At 41.4% G+C, this 20,597-nt stretch overlaps 1 protein-coding gene across 1 annotated transcript in view; it reads left to right on the plus strand.

Annotated features, from left to right (window-relative positions):
• The window catches only part of dtx1 (deltex 1, E3 ubiquitin ligase), a 20,298-nt gene extending 8,994 nt beyond the window's left edge, over positions 1-11,304 (plus strand). The window contains exons 2-9 of the mRNA XM_030783197.1: positions 1,437-2,172; positions 6,572-6,633; positions 6,890-7,051; positions 8,615-8,676; positions 8,961-9,119; positions 9,490-9,651; positions 10,525-10,614; positions 11,080-11,304. Of these exons, the coding sequence (XP_030639057.1) occupies positions 1,437-2,172; positions 6,572-6,633; positions 6,890-7,051; positions 8,615-8,676; positions 8,961-9,119; positions 9,490-9,651; positions 10,525-10,614; positions 11,080-11,304 (1,658 nt within the window). The remainder of the gene's footprint in view (positions 1-1,436; positions 2,173-6,571; positions 6,634-6,889; positions 7,052-8,614; positions 8,677-8,960; positions 9,120-9,489; positions 9,652-10,524; positions 10,615-11,079) is intronic.
• The last annotated feature ends 9,293 nt before the right edge of the window (positions 11,305-20,597 follow it).

Genomic DNA, 20,597 nt, shown 5'->3' on the forward strand with positions numbered 1-20,597 from the left:
GTGATTCATCTGTTTCTGCAAGAGCAGATGAAGTTTAGTCTCTTAATATACTGGGAAAAGCCATATGACTTTAAATGCCGCCGTCATAAGTCACAAATACGTTTGTTTTAGCACTTACTGTCACGCTTGGCAATTTTCGGCCGTTTTTCTGAAAAGGAGGGAGAAAACCCCTTTAGATGTGATGTCATTACTCTTCAGTGGTGATATTTCCTTACAGCTGCAAGGAAACATCGAACAGCTCAGAAAGCAAAAAAAAAAAATAAATAAAATAAAATGTTGGTGTTTTAAAACCCGTTGGTTTTTGACTTGATTTTAAAACACTATGTAAAACACCTGAAGACGTTCAGAAGAAAGCTACTAAGAGCGAAGCGGTCTCCGGTAGTCAGTGTTCTATAAACTATGAGGTTTGTACTATCGTGTTGAAGGAGGTTTGTGAGAGATATCCAGCAGCCTGCAGTGTGACTAAAGCCCACTCACCCTTCACGGGTCACAATGTCTCAAACCATCTCAGTGCCGGATTCCTCTTTGATCCGCACTGACCTTTATAGCGCGGGCTCCGGCAACCTTAAGCAAATAAACGCAGCGGCGAGAGAGTGGATGGAAGTTGCTCTCTCTCTCTCTCTCTCTCTCTCTCTCTCTCTCTCTCTCTCTCTCTCTTCTCCTAAATGAAATTAGCCAGTGAGCTGGAGCTGTGACGATTCAAGGTCACTCCTGCTGATTCTGCTGATGCGTCTTAGCGCGGCGAGGCAGTCGAGCGGCCCTTTGCGACTGCGTCCACGCGTACGTACGTCTGTCTTAGAGGGCGATTAGAGGAAAACCGTGCGATCTTGGTAATCGTCGCGTAAGTGTCTCGGCAGATAGTCCCGTCGTTCCTCAGATACACGGGAACTCATCCAGGATCCACCCCCCCCCCACCCCGCGCTCAACGCCGCTGCCATGCTCCTGGGTAGCGCAGTTAGCCGTTAAATTAAAGGAGAGGCTTGTAAATGGATGGGATGGTGGGGGTTGATTTCCCCTGTGTACGGCCGTAATTGTCTTTTAATGGGGTGAACAGTGGCCCGATGTACACGGTACCCGCCCCCCCCCCCCCGCCCCCAACCCCCACCCCCCCCCACCCCCTTTTCACCATCATTGTCTCGTTTTCTCCCTTTCTCCTTCGTCCATCAACCTTTACTTCACTCCACCAATATCAGGCCATATTTACTCCTCTACAAAATACGTACTCCTCTGCATATTTACACATATGTAGTCATCTACAATTTACTCCTGTGCATTTCAGCTACGCAAGGTCTGATACTGGGTGCAGAAGATAGGCTTTAGATCATTTTATCTCCCGATGTCAGTTATTAGTAATTAATTTGTTATAGTATTTAGTAAACTGTATGGTATATCTAATATACTTTTTCACATTTATCTCTCTCGTTCTCCTTTAACAGGCACCATGCGGCCAGTGCAGAGGAATTTCTACGAGCCGTCCTCGGCTCCAGGGAAAGGCGTGGTTTGGGAATGGGAGAACGATAACGGATCGTGGACTCCGTACGACATGGAGATCTGCGTGACCATCCAGAACGCCTACGAGAAGCAACACCCGTGGTTGGACCTCAGCTCCCTAGGGTTCAGCTACCTGGTGGATTTCAACAGCATGGCGCAGACGAACCGCCAGAGCCAACGACGTCGCAGGATCCGCAGGAGGATGGACCTGGCCTACCCCTTAATCATGGGCTCCATCCCCAAGTCGCAGTCCTGGCCCGTGGGCGCCAGCTCGGGCACTCCGTGCACCTGCCAACAGTGCCTGCTGGTTCACAGCACCCGCGCCGCCTCCAATGCCATCTTGGCATCGCAGCGACGGAAGCTGTACGGGGCGGGCGCCGGAGGCGGGCAAGCCGGGACGGACGGCGCGCTGACGATCGTGCGGCAGAGCAACACCTTCGCCGGGACCTCGCTGTGGTCGCCCGCGACGACCGCGGCGGGCGGCAATGGCAACAGCGCGGCGGTAGGCGGGGCGGGCGGGCAGGGCAAGGCCGATCAGATGCAGGTGCCAATCGCCGGCGCCAACTTCTCGTGCGGTCCGGCTTTGGCAAACGCGCTCACCATCAACGGGCAGAATAACCTGAACCGGCCGGGTACCCAGCGCATCACTATGGCAACCAGCAGAGGGACCATTCCCCCAGGGTAGGCAAACCATTTACACACACACACAGACACACACACATGCGCACACACACCCACACACAGGTTAAGTAGAGGAGAGAAGCTTAGGAGTACAGTAGACTTTAATCTTCCTTTGTGCTGATCCGATCTGAAGAGGTAGGCTGTTTGCTGTTGCGTATGGTTGACTGCGTAAGGCACATATGTTCATGAATTAACATGATGCTGTGCAGTTGGGAAGCATTGTCACATAATTGTTCATTTACAATTTTTATTTACTTGAACAGAAAATGACCAAAATAGTGTAAGGATTAACGATTAAGGATAGATGCAGATGCCCATAACAGCTATACTGAGACTAAACAGATTTTCAGGTTATGGTTCAGCTTTGGACTCTAGGCATATTGTCCGTATTATATGAATACACTGGGGTGTATTTGTGGTTTGCCTTTATTATCACAGTACAACCATGCATAACTAATGTGTATTTCATTTTATTGCATCAGTGTCTTCAGTTCTTTCTTTCTTTCTTTCTTTCTTTCTTTCTTTCTTTCTTTCTTTCTTTCTTTCTTTCTTTCTTTCTTTCTTTTCTTTCTTTTCTTTCTTTCTTTCTTTTCCTAGCTTCTAGCTTTATTGATTGTGTGATCAATGCAGAGATTAATCAGCAAAACCTGACACTGCTTTTATCTTACACACACACACACACACACACACACACACACACACACACGCATTTTTACACACACAGTACTGCAGTGATTTCTGTTTTACATTTTCAACTTGAGTCATAAATTTGCTAATCTGTATTTGAAAGTGTCCTTGGCAGAAGTCTTGTGTGTGTGTGTGTGTGAGTGTGTGTGTGTGTGTGTGTGTATGTATGTGTGTGTGTGTGTGCGTGTGTGTGTGTGTGCGCATGTGTTTATGCGTGTGCAAGTGTGTATGTGTAAGTGTGTGTGTTTCTCTACGTTGAGATGGCCATTTAACTTGATCCATTATTCATTGTCCTCCAGTGTATCACAGGATGCATGGAAAATGAGTTTTCTCAGACATCTACACAGACACTCACAGACACACACACACACACACACACACACACACATTCATACATACATACATACACACACACAAGCGCGCGCGCATACACAGTGTGCTGAGACAGGGAGAACTTCAGTGACAAGATTTCCAATATGCAGACTAAAGTGGAAATACAAGTGATCCTAACTCAGCTCAGCCTAACCTTACTTTACCTTGACAAGGAAAGTTAGAGTGAAAGAGAGAGCGAGAAAGAGAGAAATTTGATAACCATAACTGTTTCCGAAAGTGAGAAAATTATTTGTCGCATGAGAATAAAGTTGTGTGAGAGAGAGCTAGAAAGAGCAAGAGAGTGAGATGGGAAGCAGGTTCAGTTCTCAGACGAGCGGTTGTGTAGACACAGGATGAGTGTGGTTAACACACACACACACACGCACGCACACACACACACACACACACACGCACACGCACACGCGCACACACACATTTACAGACCTCTTCATGTGCATGCAAACAATCATGCACATGACTGTACATGCAGTTGCTGCTCTGAGAGTACAGTGGCAAACACCAAAACTTCCCAAAAGCACCAGATACGTTGCTCTTATAGAGTCTCTCATTATTTGTTTGTCCTCAAAAGTTTAATGGACAGTAAGATTGGAGGACGCTTCTCTTTGTCTTCCCACACTGAAGGAGTCAGGTGCCGTTCTCTCCGACCGCGCTTAGTCTGTTGTAGTGCGGTACACACAACAAGGACGGTACTTGCAAACTTTGGCGGTTGCCTTTGTGTCTTACTAGTTAATGACGACCTCTCACGCCCAAAACGATGGGTATTATCATGGCCACTAGAGGGCGCACCCACTAACATGTTCACTGCAAAAAAAACGACGGCTGTCTTTGAACCCGAATACCGAAGGCTATATGTTTGTGAGCACATCTGACATGGGAATGATCTTACCCGTGGTTGAAGACATATGATTAAACAGGCTGCTCTATACTGAGAAAAAAATATAAAGTACACAGATCTTGTTGTCCTTGTTAGATGATACACAAACAGATCATTTTGCAAAAAAAAAACAGAAATGTTTACTTGGAGACGATAACGGGTCTATTCCAGTTCTGAATTTTGACTTGTTTAGTATTATGTTATCAAACTGGGTGTGTGAAGTACTGATTTTCTGGAAAGTTCTACATTCAACATAAATGTAGCTTTAAGAGAGTTTTTGAGTTTGATTGAACCATTTGGCATTTGTGTGGATTGACCACTTTGGAGAACCGGTCAAATGTCCGACAGGCTATCTATCTATCTATCTATCTATCTATCTATCTATCTATCTATCTATCTATCTATCTATCTATCTCTCTCTCTCTCTGTATATATATATATATATATATATATATATATATATTAATGGCTGTTACGAATGTTTTAGATGGGGTAGTTTGAAATATTTAAATATTTTGACACCGAGGAAATTTGGGGGGCGTGAGAAATGAACGCAACTCCTTTCTCCTGACAAAAGGGTGGTTTAGGAGCGACATTAAAACCTTGAAGCTACTTCCTTTTTGGCCTTCCTTTTTTCACTTCCTTGTTCAAAGTGTCTGTTAAGAGAATGAGTGTGTCTGGCCATGCATGCATGCGTGTGTGTGTGTGTGTGTGTGTGTGTGTGTGTGTGTGTGTGTGTTTAACCGTTAACAGGAAGTGTTTCTCTCTCGTGCTGACAAGTGTTATGAACGTTAGTCAGAAAAATGGAGGATGAGGTTGATGAAAGGTAAGAAAGATGGTTGTTTTGTTATCTGTTTCATCCTGAGGCTGTTTGGTTTCTGTGAAGGAAAGGATAGAAAAGATGAGCAGGAAAGAGAGAAAGGAGAAAGAAAAGCAGACAAAGAAAGGGGGAGGGGGGGGAGGGGTGTCATGTGTTGTGTCTTTGTTATGAGTTTGCTTTTGGAGGATGATTTGATTGCTTGATACGAAAGGCCTGCTGTATTACATCATGGATACACGAAAGCTCATGCCCTAAAGTAATGTTTGTAACTGTAACTGTGTTAGAAGTTAACATCTGAAAGTGTTTTGCGCAGATATAGTTTTTGGGTTTTTTTTTTTTTTTCACAAACATGAGAATATCCTAACCTTCTGTTGTGAGAAGCTGGAACTAGAAGTGTGACTAAAGCATTGCCGAATGTTTTACTCTCGCTCCTTATGCCATCTTTTTATTTATTTATTTGTTTATTTTTGCATGCATAAGCATAATGGCTGATTTGAAAAAAAAAAGAAAGAAAATTCTGCATCATTATTATTGCTTCCAGATCGTACCCCCCTCCCCCCATTACATTAATGTTACTCTATGTATCTCTCTCTCTCTCTCTCTCTCTCTCTCCTGTGACCTTATGGAAAATGGTCTAGAGATGAGAGTGACTGGCTGACTGCTATATCAGCGGCTCTGAGATTCTCTAAGATTCTTAGCTCTTTAGTCTCCTTGAATATCACAAGATATACATGATTTTCTGCTTAATTAAGACCAACTTCAGACAACAGAGAGAGAGAAAGGGAGAGAGAGAGAGAGAGAGAGAGAGGGAGAGAGAAAGAGAGGGAGAGAGACAGAGCGAGAGAGAGGGGGAGAGACAGAGAGGGGGAGAGACAGAGAGGGAGAGAAAGAGAGAGGGAGAGAGAGAAAGAGAGAGAGAGAGATGAGGATAGAGATGTTTTGTACAGTGCATTTCTGTGTGTGTGTGTGTGTGTGTGTGTGTGTGTATTAAGGTCACAATAACAATAGCAATAGCACACATTTTGCTGTTGTTTTTCTTGCTTACAACACCATTTTTGATGAGAAGCCATGATCGGCATTAAACTCGAATTGGCAAACAATAAAACGTTTCAGTGGCATTTCACTCATTTGGAGACATCTTTCCTTCATTCAGTTTTACAATTTAGTAATATCATCAGATACAAGGAACATCGGGCTTTCTGAAAAAAAAAATCAGGCACTATCGATAACCACTCTAGCTTCCTAAAGGGAACTTATTCTTCCTGATTCATGTATTTTAAACATTCTTCATTAATTTCACTTTTTTTTTTAAAAAAAAATTTGCTGTATCATTCACATCCTCGCTCTTTCTCCTACTGTACATCAGTTTTAGTTATTGTAAAACTGCCGTATCTCCCCGTAGTATTGACGTTTTGTCATCGCTGATGCTCAGCTCTCCTTTACAAACCGTTGATGGTCTCATACTTAAACAGGTTATGAAGTGAAAGAATACAAGAGCTATTTTGGGACCAGGTGTTTGCGTTGTTCAAGATTCATTATGTTTATTATTTTGAGGAACTGTTGTATATTCATTCCCTAAATGACTCTGTGTGTGTGTGTGTGTGTGTTTGCTTTCTCCTCTGCAGGGTTCCTGCACTCCCAGTGAAGAATCTAACTGGTTCTGGACCTGTCCATCCTGCGTTGGCAGGTAACACATTGGCAGTATTATCCCTTAATAGCATTATCATCATGAATATTATCATCATCATCATCATCATCATCATCATCAACAACAGCAGCAGCAGCTGCAGTGGCAGTGATATCATTAGCAGAATCATTCCATAGACCCATAGCTGAACATGCTGTCATTCATTTCATCTTTTCATTTTACATTGTTTCTTCCCTGCTCACATCCCCTAAACTCTCTCTCTCTCTCTCTCTCTCTCTCTCTCTCTCTCCGTCAGGAATGACGGGGATTCTGATGTGCGCGGCTGGGCTGCCTGTGTGCCTGACCCGAGCACCCAAACCCATCCTGCACCCCCCACCAGTCAATAAGAGTGACATGAAGCCTGTTCCAGGAGTGAACGGCATCTGTCGCAAGACCAAGAAGAAGCACCTACGGAGAGGTGAGCGAAAAAGACAGAAATGGCTAAAGTATGATATGTCTGTGTATGTGTGTGTGTGTGTGTGTGTGTGTGAGTGTGTGCGCGCATGCATGTGTGTGTGTGAGTGTGTGTGTACGCACTTGTTTACTGCTAACTTTTTAGGAAAGGGAAGACATTTTATTGAAATTATATTGTTATTTGTTACTTTTGTTTTAATAGAAGTCAATGGAAGGTCCTGCGCACTCAAATCTTGCATACTGTACATGGTGTGTGTGTGTATGTGTGTGTGTCTGTGTGTGTGTGTGTGTAGGTTGAAGAGAGAAACAGAGTGCGGTGTGTTTGTCCTTGTAGCGCTCTCAGATCAATACTGTTTGAAAACAATGCCATATCCAATTCTTCTGTCCGACACAAAACCTATTGAACAAGTGTGTACGACTGTGATCTGCTGTGTGTGGAAGCAGCTTAGATATCTGAAATCCTTTCAATCCCCTGATGACATATCGACATGTTTGCTCTTCCAGTGGTCAATTCTTAAATCTCTACCATTTCCCTTTGGATTTTAGCACCATTTAACATTTACAGGCCAAAGGTTAAATGGTTTCTCATACACACACACACACACACACACACACACACACACACAGCACACTGGTGATCACCTAATGGTTTCAGTGTCAAATAAAATAAAAAGAAACTGATATTGATTTGATTTTAAATATCGGATTGGATGTGAAATCCTACCGACATTAGCATTTGGGATAACAAGTATGCGCCCGTCACAAAAAAATCCATAATAACAACATTTATCGACTCCACTAGAAACACATGTAAACAATCTATAGAAATATGTTTGTCCAGTCGATGGAAATGATATTGTGGTGAAACGAAATTGTGCTGCTGGGTGCATCAGTGCTATCATCTTCATCTACAGCCTCTGGCATCAACCCAGACACAAACGCAAAACAGAATGTCAGCTGAAACTGACAGAAACACACACACACACACACACACACACACACACACACACACACACACACACACACACACACACACACACAGAGTTTTTGCTCTGGGTCTGTCTTTACAGCAGGGCTTATGTTGCTCTCTCACACATGCAGAGCTCCTCTGATCTGCTTAATCAAGTCATCAAAGAGAACAGTATGACTTGTTTTTCACCTCTCTTTTTTCCTCTCTCTCTCTCTCTCTCTCTCACACACACACACACGCACACGCACACGCATACGCACGCACTCTCAGAGTTATTGTTTGAAGTTATTTTATAGGTCAAGCTAACCAGACATGCATATAGTAATCATTAATGTAGAAATATCATGATAAAACAGTGTGTATGGACACACACACACACACACACACACACACAGACACACACACTCGTTTAGTTAACTCTATGTGACAACAAAATTTACAGTAAAGGCCAAATGTTGTATAAAATTTTAAATAACTTCACCATTTACTTTAATTTACGATCGGCACATGATCATCTGCGCTGAAAACAATTGCATTTGCCTTTATGAGATAATAAATCTTGTCATGTATAAACTGTGTGTGTTGTTTATTTTGCAGGTAAGAACCCAGAGGATGTAGTGCGCCGATACACAGACAAAATCAAAACAGCTCCAGACGAGGTTAGCAATAATTCCCCCCTCTCTCTCTCTCTCTCTCTCTCTCTCTCTCTCTCTCAGCATAATGCTGAGCATTAACAGAGGACTGATAAAAAGATAACCAAGTTTTATAATGAATAATGGCTTTTATAAATAATTTACCGATATGTAATAAATGGTCAACAAATGTCAAATAAGCACTATCATGAAATTCTATGTTTATCATGCTGTCATTACTATTATGTAGACTGGTTTGAATTTTCTTATCGTCATTAATTTTTTTTTTTGGTTTTTGGTATTTTTGTCAGGACTGCACAATCTGCATGGAGAGGCTTGCGACGGCATCTGGCTATGAGGGCGTTCTTAGCCATAAGGGCATTAAGCCTGAACTGGTGGGCAAACTGGGCAAATGCGGGCACATGTACCATCTTCTCTGCCTGGTGGCCATGTACAACAATGGCAACAAGGTGAGGACAAACAGAGCTCACTGTTTTTTGACTTTTAATGATTATAAGTGGTTAGGGTCATTCTTGGATTTGATAACTGTTATGTTTGCTACGAGAAATTTAAATATTAAGATAAAAAGAACACGGAGTGAAGCTACTCTTTTACTGGCTTTTACAGGAAGTCAGGTTTAAGGAAGACAAATAGTAGAAATGTTATCAAACTATGTCTGTGTACATAGCATAAATAGTTGTATTAGATCAAAATAATTTCTTCCAGAAAAACTCGTTCTTAGCCTCTAGACTAAGTGAAAATGATTATATTTTAGACTACACACTTGGTCTGTAAGAAAAGGCTGCACGTGTAATTGAACATTATTACTCTCCTCCCCAGGATGGCAGTTTGCAGTGTCCCACCTGTAAGACCATCTACGGAGAGAAGACAGGGACTCAGCCCCCTGGGAAAATGGAGTACCACGTTATTCCTCACTGCCTGCCCGGTTACCCGGAGGTCAAAACCATACGCATCGTTTACGACATTCCCGCCGGCATACAGGTACGTGATCGTGTCGGCGCGTTCGCCCGATTTCGAACCTCGTTACGCGACCTTTCAGCGAATCAAATTAGCAAGCTGGGTTATCTTGCTTTTTGTCTTTATCGTTTGTTTCGTTTTCAGTCGCGTCTTAGCTGAAAAAGAGTACACGTTTAGGTCAAAGCACATGTTTTAACTCCATGTTTGACCTCATTATGGAGGGGAAAATGGGTCCATCTCTGTAACGTGAGAAAACCTTTATGGATGATAACAACAATAGAGCCTTTTTTTTTTTTAAACTTGCATCAGGCTGCATGTCACTCCACTTGCATTTGAAGGTCATTTCACCATAGGTAAACCGCAGTTTACTCAGAAGCGACATGTCCACGGAGGCTGTGACAGGAAGAGGCCGTGTGTGTGTTTGGGGGGGTTTCCTTTCGAGGGAGGATGGCCTCTCGTATGTTACTCTAGGCCACTTTCTTTTTTGTAGAATAACAGAGGTACATTTCAGCGTTAAAGTGAGTCCAACATACATCAGATGTAACTCCCGCACTGTGACTCTCCATGCCTCTTTTTATAAAAAAATACTTTTTAAATGTACCTGTTAATCTAAAACTCCCACTCAATCACCCAATGGAACAAAAAAAAACAACAACCCCAAAAAAACATAAGAACAACCGACTGGACGTAAACGTAAACACCTCCTACAGTTCTAAATAACGCTCCTCCTAAAAAAGACCACAGCTGCACAACGGTCCTGAAGGCATCGTTAACGTTTCTCCCAGCGTGCCTGGCTAATTGAGAAAGAGGCTCATGGAGTGTGACCGTGTGTGTGTGTGTGTGTCTGTGTGTGTGTGTGTGTGTGTGTGTGTGTGTATGATCTCTTATTTTACCCAGACCAATGAGCATCCAAACCCAGGGAAGAAGTACACAGCGCGAGGATTCCCCCGACACTGTTACCTCCCAGACAATGAGAAGGGAAGGAAGGTCAGTCGGTAGTGCTGAATAGCGATGCTTGGTATTACTGCATGCTTCCAGTCAGCATATGCTTACACCTGATAACCGCCAAACTCTTTTATGCACAGTGCCGGCCATGTCTTAATAACTTGACAAGTTTATGTATATTTTGTAATTGAAATTCTGTCGTAGCTGCATGAGTTTACAATAAAAAAAAAAAATGGAGTTATTATTGAATTGTCATTCATATTTCCTTTTGCTTACTGAATACAATTTTTTGAACAGATGCTAAAAAGACACTAAATACAAAATGGCAATACAGTTTACCTTAGCAGAAACACATGCCGGAATTCAGTAAAAAAAAACATTTTTTCGCTGTTTTAGATTTTCTCCTTTCTTTCATTTTTTCCCCCTTTGCTCTCTGTATCAATCTCTCCTTGGTTCAAATATATGTTTTTGTTTTTTGTTTTTTTTGTTCCCCGTATCGTAACCCAGGTGTTGAAGTTGTTGATCATGGCTTGGGACCGGCGTTTGATTTTCACCATCGGCACGTCCAGCACCACGGGCGAGTCGGACACCGTAGTGTGGAACGAGATTCACCATAAGACTGAGTTCGGCTCCAACCTGACGGGCCACGGGTATCCAGACCCCAACTACCTGGACAATGTGCTGGCGGAACTGGCCTCGCAAGGGGTGGGAGAGGACAACCTGAAAGACTGAACGGAGTGGCGTCGTTGCCCGTGGAGCGTGGATTCAAACGTGTGAATATTCACACCTCCCCAAACTCACCACTTTGAGAAAGCATGTGACCCCAAAGAAGCAACTTCTCATGTGGAAATGAATGGGGGGAGAACGGGAGTGAGAGGGGTTAGTTTTGAGTAAGACTCCCCTGTATGAAAACCTACCTACCTACCTACTCATAACCCTGTAACTTTTGAGGACCAGTTTAGAGAAATGAGAAGTGAAACAGAAACGAAACGAGCTTACAGTTAAAACCGTCTCTGAGCGTAACCATTAATCGACACAGTCTTCAGTATCTACTTAAAAGAGAGAAAGAAGGCTCTCCTCTGCTCTTTTTTCTCTTTATATCTTTGGCAACTTACCAAAATAACGTCAGACTTGCAGTGGGAGGCTGAGATGAATGACAGAGCTGTTCATCAGCCGTTGATATACGTGCATAGACACACAAGAGCGTGTGTGCACACACACACACACACACGGACACACACATACACACAGGGGGATGTTCTGTGTTTATTGATGGGGTTTAGACACTGCTGTGAGTCAATGGGTCAGCGAATCTCATTGGACAACGTGGAGAAATGTGGTTTCCATGGTGATGGTTCTATTTTTTTTTTTCTCTCTCTCTCTCTCTTGCCCGGAGGCTCTCAGCATTGATAGATGAGCGTGACCACAAATGAGCCTCTCAGAGTTCCACACCTGAGAGCTGAAATGTGGGAGTTTGTGCAGCTTTCGTGCAGTGATGAGGACATTGTAGACAAAATGTTTTTAAAGATACATTCAAACTATCAGAGTTTTTTTTTTTGTTTTCTAATCAGCTGTTGTTGGGTCTGTGAAGAACTAAAAAAGAGGAGGGCTTAGTTAGCAGTTTTATACTTTTTTTTTAAATTGCCTCAGCAGCGTAAATATTGGCAATTTGAAGCATTCACACCTTCAGCTTCTATGCTTGTTGACATATCTCGACATCAATTAGTGTCCTTCAAACTTATTTCTAAGCTTTTTTTTTGTTTTTTAAACATAAATTTGCCTCTATTGTCTCTACTCATTTCTAGCTATTCTGCTGGGTCAGTGAATAGAGCAGAGTCAGAAAAACAGAACATTTAAACTTATGTGCAGTTTTAATCCGTTTTACTGAAATATGCAATTATCAGCACTCTCGTTCTCACTCTGTCTCCTTTCTTTTGGACATGCGCTGACCCAGCTGTTGGTTAGAGGGTTGAGGACATCTGTAGGTCTTTTATTGAAACTGAAAGGGAACATGTGTCTTCTGGTTGTAGTTCATGGCAAGGTTGAAGCCAGTTTGTGTAGAGTGGAGAGAAAGTGAGTCTCATAAAACACAGAGCTGAGCTCATTCAGACTGAGTTAGTTGATAAATCACAACCCCGTGGACTCCGTGCGGCTTCTCAAGGTTAAACTCATTTACAGTGACGGCCCTGCCGTGACATTGCCCTCTGTGAATAACACACTCTTATTATGCCGCCTGCACCGTTTGGAGCATGATCCATCAGAGCGAGAGCAAAGAGTGTGTTCGTCTGTGTGTGCGTGCGTGTGTGTGTGTGTATGAGTGTGTGCATATGTCACTGTTGCATTAACAAGCACTCCCTCTGGAATCCTTGAACACAGATCCAGTGTTCTCCTCAGAGTGTGTGTTTGTCTCTGAGGACTTTGGTATCACTCACAGCCAGAGGGAGTCTGACTGAGATATGTGTTTCCCCCTCATGAGCCAAGGGCATGCGTAGCCCTGCTACACAGCTTTCAGCTTCAGCTTGAGTTCCCTCTCACTTCAGAACTCTTCAGCCACGCTCATTAACTCTGACGGGGTCTCTGCAGAGCCGCACCATCACATTGAGATGGAATGCTTTTACCATGGTAAAGCGTTATAATAATTTTCTCCACAAGGGGGCTATAATCTGTCCATAAACGATCTAACAAGGTCTTTCTGAAAAAGGCAAATGGCTCCAGAGCCACTGAGGCATAGTTTCATCCTCATATATCAATACAGATGTGAAAGTGAAGATTCACGCAGAACGTAACGGTTGGTTTACCGTTAAAAAGAATCACGCTGGTTCCTTTGTACTTCAGTCAGAATTGAGCCTCATCTGCAAAACAAAGCACCGCTGCGGCATCTCGCTGTCATGAGCGTTTGAGGATTCTATCAGTCTTGTGATGACTGGTGTGGAATTTAAGATATGCCTTTTGCTCTGTGGATTTGTGGATAAGACTTTAAAATGCTGTTGAAATTTCAGACACAATCTCAGTCTTCCTGATCAAATTCGACACAGCAGTTTTCTTGAAGCAATCGTCAGATTTGAAAAGTTTGTCTTGAAATGTTCGAGCTGTCTGCTGTTTTTTTTTATGTTAATATTTTTACAGTGTCTTGTAATGCTATGTTGAACATATAAATATATATATATATATATATATACAAATGAATATATACATTTACAAGTGTGATATACCTTTAAAGTTATGCTCAAAATGAAGTATAAGTTTAATTTATTTTTTATACTTCCATTTGACATGCACACATTCGCGCACACACACACACACACACACGCACACACACACACACACGCGCGTGCACATATATGCATATGTACACGCATACAGACACACACACACACAAACATACCACATATCTAACACATTAATTTTTAAAAATCTGACAAAGAATGAGTTTGTCAGTTAAGTCAGGGACTGTTATAATATGTATGACATTGTTTGCGACGTCTAGTAGGAGTAGAAGTAGTCCTAGCAGTTGCTGCTGTCACTGCGTCAATGTAGTCTGTGTAGTTGATTTCTCCTGGGATGAGGGTGGGGGAGCATGGTCTGTGTGTTTTGGGAGGGGGGGGGTGGTTGCTGTTTAATAGCATGACATGTCCAGCCCTCTAGTACCATTGTGTACCTTTTTATTACTGCAGGGAATCTTTAAGGTTGTCAGCTTTGCCCCCCCCCCTGACCCCCTCCTCAGTGTCATTCCTTCATTGTATTTTTAATATCAAAATATTAGTGAGAACCTAATCATTTTTTGCCTTTACTGACATCACATGTTGATCTTTTTGATTGAGTAGAAGGAGATATGAACTGATTGGAATGGGTGAATGCATTTCTCTTTAGGGTCCCTCTAATGTTTATCTGGAGTTTATCTAAGGATGAAGGGAAACATATATCAAGCCAGATCACCTCAGTGCACTCTAATTAACATTTACGTGTATTAATTAAGTTTGCTAATTTGATTTTCTGCCAGTATATATTGGCATATACCTTTGAGGAATATCAATAGCAACTGCTTGTTGAAATTTGAGGGGGTGTTTTCAAATCTACCAAGAATGGCAGAGACACAGAAAGATAATGTTTTCTCATAACATTCCAAAATAGATGAAGATGTGAGCTGAGCATGTGAAACCATTCATCAAACAATTGAACGCGTTCATATCTCATCTAATACCGATTTTCCTCTGACAAAGCAATATCCAAAGCAATATCTCTGCAGAAACCGAGTGCTCCGTGCAAAGCAAACAGAAATGTTTGACTATTCATCTGTTCCTGAATTGCCAACAATTTGCCAATTGAAATGCGCCTTCAATTTACAACTGACTCCTCAAAGGGATATGCAAGGTTTTTTTTTTTGTTTGTTTTTTTTTTTTTTTTTGTTAGATTACCCCTAAAGGGAGAGCATGCGTGAACTGAGGTCCTGTTTTCATTGCATGCAGTTTAGTTTTGGAGCAACGTCAAGCTCATATGTAAATCATAATGTCGGCTGTGTGGTTTTTTTTGTTTGTATTTCAAACTGAAGCAGGAAAGTCAAAAACAAAGGAAAAGGGGTTTTGGCAGTCAGTGAAATGCTTTGAAATGTGGATTTGTAAAACACAGTTTTAACTGAAGGAGATTTATGATGGGCTTGGACTTTTATGCAACTTTGTGTGTAAAGATGATGGGTAATATGTGTATGTATTGAATATGGTAAAGTCAGTGTTTGGAATTTCAAGAGGGTACAGAGTTGGAAAACATTTTTTTTTTTTTTTTTAAGATTTAAAAGAAAAGTGTGGTGTTTTTTTTTATTAAGCCTTCCCTTGTTACCAGGTCTGTTGCCAGGGGCAACAAGTTTATATCCTCCCATTATCCCTAGTTATACTTCATTTGTCATGTTTCATATCAGACTTCACCCATTAGGGTTTGATCTCTTCTCTGGATCATTTTAAATAGGCGAAGCGTGTCTGTATATTGTACTATAAAAAAAAAAAAGAAGTAATATAATAATAGACACAGCCCATATAACTCTTTGCTGCATGTATTTGCTATGGGCATCAGTAGGACACTGGGATGAAATTTCATGAACTTGTTCATTGTCTACATTTTCAATGTTATGTTTCTTGGTTGTTTTTTGTTTTGTTTTGTTTGTTTGTTTGTTTATTTGGTTGTTTTTTGTTTTTGGACACCTACGAGTTGCTTTGTGCGTTTGACGGCATTACTCCTGACTACCGCTGGCACCGAGCCAAAAGCTATGTAGAGCTATATTACGCCTGTGTGTGATCAGTCAGGTGTGAATTTACCATATGGCACGTAATCACCTGCTGATAGAGCCTCAGGCCGCCTTCTCTCTAATTGGGGATGGCATATTGAAGCTAACCCATTCATACAGACCCGTTCTGGATAAAAAAAGAGAAATAAGCCAGAGTTCAAAGGGTTCTTTCTGGGTATGTTATGATAAGATTGGATAATTGGAAAGTTGACATGGGGGTCATTTTGTGAAGAAGCTTTTGAACGTGCTAATCCGGGACCATTGACTTCTCTGTCAGCGAGGCTACGATAAGCAGTTCAAGTAAAAGCTTCATAAAAAAAAATAAAGGAGCCCTGTAATATATGAAAACCACTGCTTCGCTGTTGACCTAGCTTTATGACATTGTAAGAATAATGCAGTTTGAGGAAACTGTAATTTTTAAAAGTTGCTTAATGTGTCATTTGTGTCATTATTCAGAATTATTTAAGTTCTTCTTCTTCTTCTTCTTCTTCTTCTTCTTCTTCTTCTTCTTCTTCTTCTTCAAAGAATGTTTGACAGGGAGAGATCTCATATTGCATTTAGTATCTCTCTCTCTCTCTCTCTCTCTCTCTCTCTCCATCTATTTATACTTATCCTTTTTTGTGCCTCACACAAAGAGACCAGGATGAGCTGACTCATCTTTTGAAGTGCCCATTCTCTGTTGTGATGTCAAACTCTTTGGAACATTTCTTCACCACTTTTCCTCACCACTGCGGGACAGAAGAAAAAAAAAAGAGTAAAAGAGGATATTTCTTCGTGTACGATAAAAGAATCTACTACAATAACGAGCTAACATTACAAAATTATTGTTTGATGAAACAACAAAAGGGCTTTTATTATACCTGTCTTAACAGAACTATGACTCTGTTGCATGTTTCTATGTGTGTTTCCTGTGAAATAAACACTCCCCTTAAAACCGATGGGGATGATTTATTTGACCCCTCTTTTTTTCTCCTTGTGTTCTTTCCTTTACTTTTTCTTTCCTACACTGGCCAAGTTTGCTCAGAGAACTGTAAGTAAGGACTTGAGCTAAGTGGATATGAAATCACAGGGCTTTTAATACAGTATTCATTAAGCCATGGCTCTCTCTCTCTCTCGCTCTCTGTCCGGAAATCAGAGAGACTAAATATTCTTACTGCTTAATGCACATTTTACAGTCAAGCAGGCTGTTTGTTAGCTTCAGTCTTGTGTGTGGAATGAGACGCTCTGTGTGTGTGTGTGTGTGTGTGTGTGTGTGTGTGTGTGTGTGTGCGCGCGTGTGCGTCCGTGTGTGTTTGCGTGCGTGTGTGCGTGTATGTGTGAGACAGAGAAAGAGAGAGAGAGTGAGCGAGAGAGAGAGAGAGAGAGAGAGAGAGAGAGAGCGAGCAGGTATATTAATGCAAGTATATTTTGTATCTTAATGCATCAAAAGCATCATCCATCACTGGATAATTAGCTTAGAAATCCATGGATCTTTTGCTGTTATATATCATCCTGTGCACGAACACAAAGAAAAGACTTTTTTTTTTTATCTTTTCTTCCAGTTTTAGTTCTCTTTGTCCTTCGTTCTCTGTCTTTCACTCTTATTCTCTGCCTCTCAGTCTGTCTGTCTGTATCTGTGTTGTGCTGCTCTGTGTCTTGTTAGGCTGTTAAAAATGAGCTGTACCAGAGCAGTGCAGTGTGCTGCAGTGGCTGTTCTCCTCAGCAATAAATCTGCTTTATGGCCATCCTCTGTCATGCCTGCAATATGTGTGTGTGTGTGCGTGTGCGTGTGTGTGTGTGAGAGAGAGAGAGAGAGAGACAGTGAGTGTGCATGCGTGCACATGTGCGTCCATAATAAGGGGCTTTTGCAATTACACAAGAACAGTTTCACATGTCCACGGTTTATTCCTTCAGTGCTACCCCTCCGTTTCCTCTTTTCATACTAATTAGATGACTAACGAGGGAGGCCAGCACTGAGCGGGAGCAGTAAAGAGGGAAAACTGATCCAAGGCAAGCATGTCAAACCTGATACGACACAGAGCGAAAATGTTTTAGAACATTAAAAAAAAAAAAAAAAACTGATTTGTGCTCTCAGACAGGAGAGAAACGCCAGAGCCTGATATCACTACAAAGAGAGGTCTTTCAGTTTAGAGAGGATCGGATAAATATTTATTAATGCGAGACCGGACAGTTTATTCCTGAGTGAAACATAGGATTCTCTTGAAGTCAGAGCTCAAAAGAGGTTTAACTGTTCAGAACAAAAATAGACGGAACAAAAGGGTGGTGTGACCTCGGGAAATTTCCACTATTTTTTTTTTTTTTCCTGAACCGCTTCATGTAAACACTCCACCAGGTTGACATACGACAGTTGGATCAAATTCTTAAATAGCCATCATCACCGTAAAGGCACAGTGGAATAGTACACAATATTAATATGGGGTCTCAACAAAGTTACAAAAAAGTCCATTTTCTTGTCCACAGCCCATCCTGTCCTCATCTTGCTCTGCCTAACAGCATCAGGTGATGCAAGATGCGCACGTGTGCGCACACACACACACACACACACACACACTGTCAGACAGACAGACACACACACGCACGCAAACACACACGGACGCACATGCACACAGACACATACACACACATACTCACACTCACACAGGAAAGCAGCAGTTCATGCACTTTCCTGCATCCTGTGATTAGTCTAAAAGGTGATGAAATTTCAGGGTTTTTTTTTTTTTCCTGAACAGACCAAACCCTCCCTTTATCTCTTAATCTCCTTTCTCTTCCACTGCCTGTTCTACCCTCTCTCTCTCCATCCCCTCGCCTTTCCCTCCGGCTACATGTGACTGAAGTTGTAAGTATGCTCTGGTAACAGCAAGTTGTAATGAATTATTCCTTTTTATGTTCCTCCATATATTCCCCGTGTTATAATGAAATGGAATGACGTTAAACAGAATTGTGTAGGTGGGTAGCTGAGTGGACTGTATATGTGCGAATAACCAGTTTCATAGTTTGAATTATTCAGAAGACTATTTAGGCTAAATGGATTGCTTTGTGTGTGTGTGTGTGTGCGTGTGGCATGGATGCTTGAGAAGAAAGAAAGAAAGAAAGAAAGAAAGAAAGAAAGAAAGAAAGAAAGGAAGAAAAAGAGGGATCTACTGCTCAGGTTTTATAAATGAAATAAATGAAAATTAATTGAAGGACACTGCACACACAAGGTTTTGTCAAAATCAAACATGTATCAAACCCACAAAGGCATTTACCATATACAGAAAGCATTTGACCTAAAAAGTTCTGAACATAAACATTATTTGGCAAAAATATCAATTTGGCAAAAAAAAAAAAAAAAAATTGTCAGTCTGCACTCTTCAGTTCCTTTCACACACACACACACACACACACACACACACAGTAAAAAAAAAAAATCACTTGTACACACTTCAAGGGAGTATTAAAATAGATTAACAGGCCGTAACCAAACACCTCTACTCAAAAACACAACGAGTAAAATCAAATAGCTTAACTTCACAACTAAAAGCATATACTTGAGTTCTAATGCTAACTGTGAATATCAACACATATTAAATAGAAAATTTCACTTCGCCATACAACGCGTGCAAAATCCAACACAGAGAAGGCTGGCGAGGATTGCCTTTTACTGCACTATACCATTAGTTTGTTCAGTCTATGCACCCGACTAAAAAAACATTACAACAGCTGTCCTGAATTCACTTTGTACTGGTCACCTGGATACAGCATAACCTGTAAACATACGCTTGGAAATGGTAAATGTAGGATGACTGCTGGACTGCTGTGGTAAGGCTTGTCTGGAAGGCACACATTTTAACAGTTTCACTAACTCCACAGCACGTTTGACAGGATATCTTTTAAACAGCCAAGGAAAAAAAAAAGAAAGAAAGAAAGAAAAAAAAAATAAAATGAATTCTGATCATATAAGGCAAGCCCATGAAAAGTGATTGAATACAAAAATATCAAGAAACTATTCATTTTAAAAAGTACTACGGCCATTCTCATGTGGAAGAAAAAAAGTATCACAACGTCCAAATCCACAAAATCATTGCACCGACGAAAACCTCTTTAAAACATAATCTCTGGTGTCCATTACAACTATAAACATTATTGTATTAATAAGTAAACAGAAATTATAGCCCCAAAATAAACAGCAGTTCTTGGTGTTTGTCCAAAGTGTGTGTGTGTCTGTGTGAATATATGTGTGTGTTTCTGCACGTGCATTCACATGTGCAGGTGTGTGCATTTGTGTGTGTGTCTTTGTGCGTGTGTGCATGTGAGTGTATACATGTTTAAGGAGGTGAGGGCTATCTGATTTGTTCAGGTACCTATCATTCAGCCTCCTGCCATGCGAACGGCATAGACACATACACACAGGCAGAATCTCAGAGCTACAGTGTGGCATCTGGCTGTACAAACAACATTTTATATATTAAGAATACAAATCCAATAAAATTTTTCAACAATACTGCAATATACTAACATTCTGTCAGATTAAAAAGCCATTTTCAAATAGCAATCCATCAATTTAGCAAAGAACAACGTAAGATTGCATATTTTTTTTTTGACTACACCATACAATACCATAAATAGTACTCATTCACAAAAGGAACTTTCACATTTTACAAACCATGGAACGAGGCAGGGGGTGGCTGGACTTGGTGTGAATCTTGGTCTAACATGGGAGGTTTTGGTTCACACTCCACTGGAACCAACAGCTAGTTCTCTATTTAATTGC

The sequence above is a fragment of the Chanos chanos genome, chromosome 1 (assembly GCF_902362185.1).
Source record: "Chanos chanos chromosome 1, fChaCha1.1, whole genome shotgun sequence".
NCBI lineage: Eukaryota > Metazoa > Chordata > Actinopteri > Gonorynchiformes > Chanidae > Chanos > Chanos chanos.